The following is an 11,806-nucleotide window of genomic DNA, read 5'->3' as shown; positions in this document are numbered from 1 at the left end:
AAATACAAGAAAATTTTCAAAAAAAAATATAAAAAGGCAATAAATTCAAAGACAAATGGTAAATTAACACCATCATTCAAATAATCATAACAAATTGAATAGAAAAATATTAAAAGAAGATTTAACAAAAAAGTATTTTCATAACTATTCAATTGTAAAAAAAAATGAATAAGTATTGCATATGCCAGTAACTACTACACTCGATCAAATCTGATGAAAACTTGGATGCATCAATGAGCTCCAAGAGTAGAGTTCAAACCCCTACATTACCAGAGACTCATCGATTCAAGGATTTTCTTCCCAAATAAGTGATTTGTCGTAATCTGAGGGGGTGAAAGAAAGAATAGAGGCCGCAAGATTTTTGGTGACGATGAGCATCGTTGCATTAACCGTCGAATCTTGCTATAATGGCAAGAAAAATGGCATTGAAGCTTCTATAATGGCGGAAAGGAGGAATCCTATCAGCTTAAATGGTGATTTGCCGATAGCGAAGACTAACAGAAACAAGACAACAACGAAACTTTCATTTGTTTTGATATCATAATAGAATCTATTAAATGCACTTATTAATTAAATAATTTTTTTTATAAAAGAATGAGACTTAAATAATTATCAATCAATTGATATTCATCAAAATTCATTTTAGAAGAATTTTTGTCAAATTTCTTGTGGTATCTTATCTTTACCCCATCATAGATGTTAGGTTCTGACTTCCTTGAATCCGCTCCTTACAAGGGCATCTCACAGGCTCACAGCCCCATCTCACCCTGTATTAGAAGTAATAAATCCGGGTCACCTGCCAATAGAATACGTTCCAACCCTCTACCAATATCATCTCACACCACACATCTTATACATGGTGGGAGATGATAGAGGGTTGGAACGTGTTTGGTGTCAGGTGATCCAAACTCGATACCGATTCGGCTTCCTGCGCCAAGCATGAATATACTTGACAGCCATCACTCGTTGATTGGACGAAGAGCGTCATTCCAACAAAAAAAAGTAAACAAGAAGTTGTGGATCAGTTTTGGGCTGGGCTGACCTAACAAAAATACATAATGTGGCCTGGACCGATCAAACCTTTCTGCGAAGACTCCAGTCCGACCAAGAAAGTGTCTGTTCTCCACCTCGACTCAAAAACACATGAGATATAAGTAATAGAACTGGGTCCCCACTCCCCAGTTATAACCGAGGAAGGAGGATTACTGTAAGCTGTAATCCGTTTGATATATTTTTCCTTTTTTTAGTTGGAGTTTTGAATTGCTGACAGAGAGACAGAGAGAGGCGGAGATGGGCTTGTCGTCCCTAATTCTCCTTATTTTGTTTTATCTGTTCAATTATGTCTCGGCCGAGCAGATCTTAGCTACCCATCCTGGTATGGAAATCCTCAGTCTCATTTCTTTTTTATATGCCTCGACAATTTTTTCTGAAACCTTTTATGTTCTCTATTCGTATGGGTACTTTTTGATCTGTGTCAATTAACATAAAAGTTCGGTGCTCTGGGGGATCCTCGGTTAAATTTATAAGCAGTTCATCAATCAACCTTGTAAATACTTGATTTTGTATTATTTAACTGAATGCCTATATGGGTTGTTTGTTTTCTTAGTTTACGAGCAATATTTCTTTGTTTTTCTTCTTCTGCTTAAGATTTTACGGTCGTTAGCAGTCCCGAAATTGCATCTAGAGGGAACTTTGGCTACTTTTCTGAAGACAAGGAGGATTTGTGGATGTTTTCTTTTTTTCTTTTCTTTATTTTTTTGAAATTAGGCTGGTAAAGAAAATTATTTCATGAAGGAAATTCTTTGATAATTCCGTCTCGCCTCAAGAAATCGAAAATAAATGTCTATAGAAAACAATTGCGGCTTCAGGGATCAGAAGTCAATACTCGGGAAGAACTTTACTCTGTAAAACATTGATGGGGAAGCAACACTACCATATTGTAATTTACTCATCTTGAAGTCAATCCACAGGTGATGCAACGCACTGTCTGTGCACTACTCTGTGGGACTTCAAAATACAATTAGGGCACCGTTTGAGAATGACAATATTTTGTTGTTGGGTACATTCTTTTATCAATACTATATTTTTGTTTACTTAGATTCGATGTCTCAATCTCAGAATTGTTCTTTTCAATGCGACTTTAAAAGCAAGATGTTAAATAGAAAGAATAGATGATATCTGGGCTCCAATAGCTAAAAAATGGAATAATTTTGTAAAATCAGGGCCTAAACTATTCACTGTAGACCAAATCTTCAATCTTCACGCACAGAAATACATTAACACACTTATGTATGATCTTTATGTTCTTTTCAAGAAAGGAAGATATTCCATAAGTCCATCTAACAATTGTTTTCTAATTTGGTGTTGTTTATGCATTAAATTAACCTCAATTGCAATTTACGGTAGAGATGAGGTACATGCCAATCCTTTTGCATACTGCAAGCATGTGTTTCTCTTAATGCTCTTTTCACTCTTGATTAGCAGGTGTGTCATTTGGGCATAGCTCCCGTGAACCAAAATACAAGATTGAATTTCATTCAGTGGGATCACCCTTTCATCCTGTGAGTGGACTTTTTTAAATTCCATATTTTCCTTAGTGCATGGACATATATTTGTTTTTATTCATGCATTAGCTGTATTTTGAAGGGTTGTACTAACTACTGAGTCTGATAGGTTATTGATGAAATTCTCTGTGATGGGATGGGTAGGTTTATTTAGTCTTCATGACGAATTCTTTGGTTGTTTAGGGTTTGTTTGCTAATTATCATCAAATATGATCAGGAACTTAGACAACTTTGTTGCTACACAACCAAACCATATTTTGCAACCACTTGGCCTATGCTTTTGTTTTTGATCCTTCTTTGTTTTCAATTGGCAATCCTTTAGTTTTAGTACTTCCATAAGCAGGATGGTACAATGCACATGTCCAGAAGCACCTTAATTTGTGTGTGAACAGTAGTTTTGTCTTATGAAAGGGACTCTTTATAGAATCATATAGAATTATTTGTTTATGTTTAATACTTGCTTTTTTACATCAGTAACAGATAACTTTTTATTAATCATTTGAAGATGATCATGTAACAATAAGGAGGCTAGCCTCAGCTAACCCCTAGAAAACCCTCAAATTACAAACTCCTTCAAGGAACCACACCCCAAAATATATGTTTTCTTGTTGCCCCTTGTTTAGCCAGCCCATCTAGCAGTAATTAGAAGATCTGTACACCCAGACAGCCTCAGCTCCCAACTCTTGCAATGAAAATCTAGGCTCCCTCAAAATGTGTATATTACAGGTTCCTTCTTGTGTTTGTAACCAGTTTATGACAGCCCTTGAGTCTCCTTCAATAATTAAGTTCCTATAGTTCAGTCGCTTGGCTTTTTGAAGTCCATACAGCACTGCTTGCATTTCAACCCTTGTAGAGTCCCCAGTTCCAATTTGACCTGAGTGCATGGCCAGAATTAAGCATTCATGATTCCTAACAATTCCTCCCATCCCAGAAAGACAACGATTTCCTAGGTTTCAAATATCGAAATTAAGTTTGACATATGGTGATGGAGGTGCCTGCCAGAAAGCTCTAAAGGATAGTCTTTCTGAGGATGAATCTGCCACTAATCTCCAATTTCTTATGATTTTCTCTGTTGTGAACAGGGAAAATTTTTCCAGAGTTTTTACCCAGTGTCCCACCTTGATTATAATATTTTCAATCATTTCCTCCACACTTCTAGTCTTATTTTCGAAGAGTCTCACATTCCTTTCCTCCCAAATGCACCATAATACTTGCTTTCTGCTACTCTTGTTGAGTCAACTTTCTCTGTCTTGGCATTTCTAGCTTTACCTTTCTGCTAGTTTTTTTCTTCAATGGAGGTTCAAGTTGTATGGTTGGGGTTTGCTTCTCCTGTTCGTGAAAGGGATGAGCAATGGGAGTGATCCACATGTTCTATACTTTTAGATGTAGGTCTTAACAGTGGCTTCAGGTTCTTGGTACATCCGTACATGTATCCTTTACAACCTTTACCTTTCCCATCACTTTACAAGCATAACCATTGAATTGTGTTTTCTTGTTGGTTTAAGATGGATTTTTTGCTAAGTTATCTTAGGATTACCTTGATGTGTTGCTTTACTTTTTACTATTTGAGTTTCTAAACTTCTTACATGTGATGAAGTTTCTTTTCAAAATTTTGATTATAGGAAGGCAAAGTAGTGTTTGTGACCAAATATCATTATTTTCCAGGATGAAGATCAAGAATCAGTTGTAATGTCAAGCAAAGATGGCCAGAAATTCCAATGTTTCTTGCCCAGGGTTGAGAAATCCAGAACTGGAAAAGAAGTAACCCAACACAATACTAGCAACATGATTGTGGAAACTGAGAGACGGGCTAACTTGAAGACACCGGATGAGTTACTTGAATTGCTAAAGGAGGGATGCTTCATTAGAGTGAGAATCTATCACTGGGAACTACCACATAAATGGCTTGTTTTTTTAAGACTACATCTTTGTTTTTTGTTATTGATAGATAACAGTGATGAATTCTATTAATATGAATAGGAGATAACGTACACCAAAAGAAGAGAAAAACAACTACAATTGAGCCCAGAAAATCTGTTCCCTGTTTACCCCTTGCTTGGCCAAAGAGTCATCCAAGCTATTTGCCGACCTGAGTACCCACTGATAGATTATTACCATATTCATTGTTAACCGTTTGATTTGCTTTAACACATCTACATAGGTCCAAACTGTTATCTTCTCATCTCTGGGCCACCCTATCACCACATGAGAATCACCCTCAACAACTAATCTTTCTAAATTCATCTCTTTTGCTTTTTGTATCCCACAGCGAACAGCCATTAATTCATCCTTTCTAGAGTCTCCAAAACCTTAGGGGCCTGAAAACATAGCTAATATATGACCTTCCTTATCTCTGAAAACACCTTCCACACCTGAAGATCCCAGGTTGCCATAACTACTCCCATCAAAGTTCAACTTTATGTAGTTATTTTCAGGCAGAAACCAAACTTGCTGAGTTCTAATCTGTACATCTTTACTTTCTGAATTTTATAACAACAAAACCATTCTTTGTTTCAAGAAATATTGTTTTCTATTCAGTTTGAAATGCCATTAATTACATTGCTCTCTTGTGCAGCAAGAGGGTTGGTGGTCGTATGAGTTTTGTTATCAGAAGCATTTGCGGCAATTTCATTTGGAGGAAGATAAGGCAAGCTCTTCAATGCCTCTCGAAGTCTCTGAAATTTTAGATCCATTAGATGCATTCAGGTAGCTTAATTGAAGGATATGGAACTTTTGGGTCTACAGTCAACAGTCATAAGCAATTGGTTTATCAATAAAAAACTGCAATCAATCATTTCTCTCTCTCTCTCTCTCTCTCTCTCTCTCTATATATATATATATATATATATACACACACACACACACACACAATTAAATTACATAGTTAACAGTCATATATATATAATTTAATTGTATTATAATATATTTTATGGTTTTGAACATCATACATTTAATATACGACCAGCTTGTCCAAAAATCATTCAGAGAAAATAAAAATTAGATATATAAAACAAACTTTCTTTTTAAAAAGCTTGCCCTTTTGGATCAATTTTGAACTTTCCATTTCCAAAGCACAAAAAGAAAATTAAGAAAAGAAAAAGTGGAAAAGAAATACACAAAAATTTGAACCTTCCATTCCTTATGAGAATTATGACCTTATATCATAGAACAAGCAATTTGACATAGATTTAAAGAACACACAGATTGTCATCATCATCATTGCCTTGTCCCAATCATATGGGGTTGTCTACATGAATCCTGTTTTGTTATTCCATTCTGTTCATGAGCACAAAAATACAAATCTGGATGAATGAGCATGAGAGTTTGGAAAATTTCCTTGTCTTCCTTATACTTTTTTTATAGTTAATTTAAGATAGAATGTAGTCATCCAACTCTGGTCTTTTCCTGGCCTGTTCACTACCTCTGTCTTGATTGTCCAAATGGAGTACAGACTGAATGGTCAAGATGTCCAATTCTAAAGTGGATACAGATAGTGATGGGTTACAAGGCAGGAAAATAGTGATAAAATGGAGCAGTGCCCAAATTGACTGTCAGTCAGTTATTTGGAGGGCTGTCTTGCTTCAGCCTCTTTGAATAGCTTGTCTGGAGCGCTTTAAAGCAGTTGAACCAGCTTAGTTGAGTCTTCAGCTCAGCCCTCCTAAATGGGTCCTGAATCATTACTGTAGCATGTTTTCAGCAATCTTTGCATGAACACACTCCAATTGGGCGCTAGGTTTTGCAGTGGACACCTCTAGGTTATTTGGTCTGAAGTCATGGTATGACATTTAATTCAACTTTTCTCAAAAAATGGTATGACATTTAATTTTCTGAAATTTGGGGCATAAATATGGATCCATTTATTCTGTGAAACATGTTTTTTTTTTTAAGCCAAATATCTGTTGCAATTAAATCATTCCAAATAGTGCAAGACTGTTAATATTCACATTGTCTCTTGCACTACAATATTTTCTAGTAATCTTTTATCATTTTTGCTGCTCAATAAGAAGCTAGAAAATTCTATTCAGTGTTTGTGTTGAATAATGTCCAGGATGTGTAAGAGTTTAGTATCAACATCACTAATGCATGTTACCTAACAAAGCAGGCTAAATCATCAGGCCAATAAGGTAATTGCAATTCTACTAATTAAATTTACAAATCATCATAAGATAATCATTACTTGGCAGCAGTACTACATATACATATGCTTGATCATAAAATACAAGAATGTAATGAAAAGAAGCCCCTCCACCCCGAAAGAATACCAGCCAAAATTTAAATGTAACAGATTCACATGTGAAATCAGCAAAGAAACATGGAGCACCTAGCAAAAAAAATTCTGCTTTATACCTCTTAAGTGCTACCATAATTATTGCAGAAAAGAGTGGATATATGTCCTGTTTTTGTTTGCTCAGACAGAGAAAAGTAAGATCCTGGGGGGGGGGGGAGAGTTGAAAGTTTCAATTGATGTGATTGGTTCCTCAGCTTCTCCTTTCCAGTAATCCAAAACCCTTGGTCACACTCTCATCCCTCAATTGCATCTTCTCTCTCAGTAACATTTTCCAACAGTAAAACCTTACAAAAGAAACAAAACATTAGTTAGCTATTTATATAGCATGGCCACATGCATTGGGTCCACACTAGTATTGCATATACACAAAGTAAAAAGTTCCTGTATGGCTGTTATTGGCACCTAGGTGACCACCTTGTTGCCTAGGTGAGTGTCCTATTCACTTATGAGCACAGATTATTATTTTGCATTGGTACAGGTGGTTCAGGAGTTTATTTTAGGTTTGTATGATGCTGAGGCAACTGCTGCTTTCCACCAGAACCTATCTGATGTGTCTAAGTTGAAAGATCCTCGTTCAAAAGATGCCTCTCAAAGGTACTAATATGTCAGTGTGGTAAGATACAAATAGTTTGAGAAAATAATGACTATTCAGATAATGTTTTCATGTAGGTATCATGCTCATCAGTACACAAATGGAACCATATGTGATCTCACAAATCAGCCTCGGGAAACTGAGGTATAAAAAAAATTGGCAGTTTGGGAATCACTTTAACGATTTTTTACATTACTCTTCCACCTCCTCTAAGATGATGTTTACTAAATGTCTTCAGGTGAGGTTTGTATGTTCTGAGCAGCCTAGAGTTATGATTAGTTCCATAACAGAGCTGTCCACTTGCAAATATGCTACAACAATTCAAAGTCCCATGCTTTGTAAGCACCCGTAAGTCTCTCTCTCTCTCTCTATCTATTAGTCTGAGACCTGGAAACTAGCCATTGAGCCAGTACATGGAGGGTTGGGGCCCTCCATTGGATGAGTCCAACCAGATTTTATGGGACCAGAAACCATATTGAAACATGATTATTAGAAAGTTCTGCAAATAATGGATGATCAGATGGCATGCTTTCCTTTTTTTGTATAGGCACTCTCCTGGATGGGACTACAATTATGTTGGCCCCAGACCTCAACTATGCATGCTATAGCCACATAAACAAATTCCCTATATTCTTTCTGTTTACTACTTGGTGCCAAAATAAATGGAATATTCAATGTCTATCGTGATGCGATTTTGCAATATCTTTTTGAGAGGTAATAATGGTAAATGCATGGCAGGGGTGGAAGACCTCTTATAGAGGCATTACAGTCATCACATTCTGACTCATTTACACGATACTTACCATTTGGGGGAACAAAAAGTAGTGTTTATCCAGTCATTATGTAAGTTGTATTATGGGATAAGGTATGGACAACCAGAATGATATGTTGGGCAATCAAGAAGGAATGCTACCCTAAAATGAGCACAGATGAATATTAGACTAGAATTGATAGAATGAAGATATTGAGAATTTGAGACAGATGAGTAGATTAGTAGAAGAATAGAATTGATAGAATTAAGAATTAGTGCATCCTCACTAATTTAGTAATCCAAATATGTGATGAAGTGAGGGAAAGAGAGGAAACTGCCCAGTGAGAAAATTGCTTACTGTATCAATAATGAATAATCTGATGGAAGTTGGATTGTTTTAGATGAGCTAAGGCCCAAGGGACTACAAGGATATGGATTGAGGTAATAAGACAAGACCAACTCACAATTTGACCACGAAAGTGTCTCTTCATATAGAAAAATAGTATTCATTTAGCTGATCCCACATAATCAGGTTAATCTTTCTATAAATGAGTGATATAGGATAAGGGACAGCAACAATTCTTATGGTATACTGATTGCCATAAAAGAGGATTACTTTAGGTGTTTATGGAATCTTTAATCAAGAGTTCTGCAAGTACTGATAATCTTTTAGTCATTGTCAGTTAGTTTTTGGTTGCTTTCTTCTGCCTTGAGTTCTAGTTTAATTAGGATAATACTTGGTTTTTATTAGGAATTATTAATTACTTTGTTTTCAAGTTATACTATGATTGGGAGCTTTGAAGTTTGAAGTCTAACTTGTTGAAGTTACGGGATTACTATTTGCTTCCTCGGGTTCAGTTTGGAAAGAGTACAAACACAAATATGTACAGTACAAATACATACAAAATACAAGGTTTTGCACTCTATATATTTGTATTTGTACTCCTTCCAAACTGAGCTTTGGTTTCAAATTTATGTGGATATTGAGATCGAGTCTATAAATAGGGGGTCTTGAGCAATTCATCTGTGGTGAGTTTTCTAGTTTATTTGTGGAATGAATAGGGAGATTTATCTTCTGAATGAAGATGCCCCAGTCTATATTTTGTTGCTGCTAATTTTTTATTAGTCATGTTGTTGGGCTGTTGCAATGACGTAAGTAGTACCATCAACAGTATCTATGAATGGTAATTATTTAAGTCATGGTTACTGGAAGGTACGGGTTTGATTATGATTCCTTTTACTGTTTTTTGTGTGGCTAAGACTTGAATTACATCATTGAGAATATTATTTTAATAGTAATAAGTATTTATTGGTCTCCATTTTGGGCTGCCCCTACTGGTTGTCTGGTTCTGTTACCTGTGTGGAGTTAAGTACCAAGTTGTTTTGTCATGATTTCCTGGTCCAAAGAAAGGCTTTATCTGAATGTGAAGAAGACTTCAAAGATGTTTGCTTTAGCAAGGACAATATTTTTATTTTTTAGTTGGCAGTACCTGGCCCAATCCAATAACCCATCCATCCATCCTTCCACTTTACATTCAACTTTCATGCATTTTCAGATATCCAAAGCTTGGGTCTGGGTCTGGGAACATAGGACCCATAACTGGTGTGGGCCCCCTTAACTTGCAATATGTTCTGGATTATTGATCTGGACCCACCATTAAATGGGTTCTACCTTGAAAACTGACGGATCAAAAATCAAATTTTTATCCAGAATGTGTTTTATAGCCCACTTTCTAAATTCAACCAATCTCATGCTTTTGGACTTTCCAGTATTGAAAATTTCTCTTACTCGTACTTTGTTGCCTTCATGGGAATGTAATGATGTAAAACAATAGTTTTTTACCTAAATATGCAATTTAATTTAATTTAATGGAACATTTGTTCGCCATATTATGTTTTCCAAATTTTCGTGACTACTGGAAACCTACAATGATTTAATTTACAATAGAGGTGATTATCTATATTGAATCATTTATTATGTTGCAGCTTATTTCAGGAAGAGAGACCAGTTTGGCATACCATCAACTGTAACAAGCTTCCACGAGACCGCAAAGAGAAGAATGTGGAAAGCAGCTCAAAAGATAGACAGATAAATATGGTAACAGACATTGAATTTCCATCTAACCATTATTCACAACAACATGCCACATAAACGTATACGATGCTGCAAACATGTTACTAGATACTGACATGGAGAGCTTTCTCATTATCATTAGAGGATAGCAGAATTTGTAACTCGGATATAAATTTCTATTAATGAATCTCAAATCAGTTCTTTAAGTTCATCTTGTTGAATCCTTACAAATTGGGCCATATTTTGACTTGTAATAAAAGGCCATTGTTCTTGGGAGGCACAGACTGGATATGGATGGTCCTAACCTTTAGCACCTTTGGCATTTTTTGAACAAAATGGCAGTTCTTAGACTTGAACCCGTGTTCTCACATTTGCGCTAGCATGAGATTTTACCATAGGTTGCGAGTACACCGAAAAATTCAATACATACAAACATACCCTAAAAGACATCCCATCAAAGAACTACTCCACAAGGGGTCCAGGCATGGTGTATACACAGCACTCCGTGAAGGGTCCATTTGGCATCCCATCAAATTATATGAAGGTGATAAATTTGTTGTTATCATTTATGATTTGATGATACAATTTAATATTCTTGATTAATCATGACTTGCATTTAGGTAAAAGGAAACAGAAATAAGATTTGGAGAAAAAAATGATATCAAGTATGATGATCTTTTTTTTTTTTTTTTTAATTCTCTTATTGAAAGTTTTAAACCACCAAACTCCTCCTTATTTTAAACCTCTTTTCTGGTAATAGAACGGAGGAACCTGTATGGAATCTATCCTTTTCAAAGTTTAGAACCTTGATAAAGAATGTATCAGTGACCCTGAAAGTCAATAATTATCGTATGATAGGTACTTGTACGTTGTAATTTTTTAACCTTACTGGGATTTAGATCAGAGCATTAGGCTAGGATTGAATTTGGATATGGGAAACCATTAATAAATTAAACTAAAAAATCAGAACAATACATTATTAACAAAGTAAAATTGAATTTGGATATGAAAATAACTCTTTCGACTGCATTGTACGAACATTCAAACCGATATTACTAATGGCTCTAAGTTTATAAATGTTCAAAATATTATTGAACCGGAATTGATGATATTGAATTGTGTTGGAGTATATCAATATTCAATCCAATTTTGAACGGATTAAATTTGGATGCCATTTGTAGGCCTATTCCTTTACCTTCAAAATGGGTGCAGGCATTAGCCACTACGTGGTGGAGCTGCAACTGCGGTTTTGGGTTGGAGGCAGACCTAAACTCTGCAAATAAAAAGCATAACTTCACACCGAAATCAATGATTATCTGAACTGCACAGTAGGGTCAGAAAAGAACTTATTTGGAGGAACATTGGAGTAGCTAAGATGATTTGTACACATGCATAAAAAACCATTAATAGCATCTATAAGAAGGTATCTGTTGCAAGTTGAAGGGATGAGAAGAGCTAAGGGTAGATTCGACCAAATAGGATATGAGTCGAAGTAGTGACAAATGATTTTAGCGCTCATTAATTGTTAAATGGATGT

The 11,806-nt window shown here is 35.7% G+C and overlaps 1 protein-coding gene across 2 annotated transcripts; it reads left to right on the top strand.

Moving 5' to 3' along the window:
- Nucleotides 1-1,031: 1,031 nt before the first annotated feature.
- Nucleotides 1,032-10,475, top strand: OS9 (ER lectin-like protein). Of its 2 annotated transcripts, none has more exons than XM_010252001.3 (8): nt 1,032-1,375; nt 2,482-2,561; nt 4,230-4,433; nt 5,140-5,211; nt 7,331-7,446; nt 7,522-7,588; nt 7,683-7,792; nt 10,182-10,475. In XM_010252001.3, the coding sequence occupies exons 1-8, from the start codon at nt 1,291-1,293 to the stop codon at nt 10,345-10,347; spliced, it is 900 nt and encodes a 299-aa protein (XP_010250303.1). In that variant the 5' UTR covers nt 1,032-1,290; the 3' UTR covers nt 10,348-10,475. The 2 variants fall into 2 exon arrangements, with proteins under 2 accessions (XP_010250303.1, XP_010250304.1); XM_010252002.3 differs by having other exon boundaries at nt 1,042-1,375; nt 2,485-2,561.
- Nucleotides 10,476-11,806: the final 1,331 nt, after the last annotated feature.

This window comes from Nelumbo nucifera, chromosome 8 (genome assembly GCF_055504915.1).
Source record: "Nelumbo nucifera cultivar China Antique chromosome 8, China Antique-T2T, whole genome shotgun sequence".
NCBI classification, from domain to species: Eukaryota; Viridiplantae; Streptophyta; class Magnoliopsida; order Proteales; family Nelumbonaceae; genus Nelumbo; species Nelumbo nucifera.
Note: the sequence above shows the minus strand (reverse complement) of the source record. Positions and strands in the feature narration are given on the sequence as shown.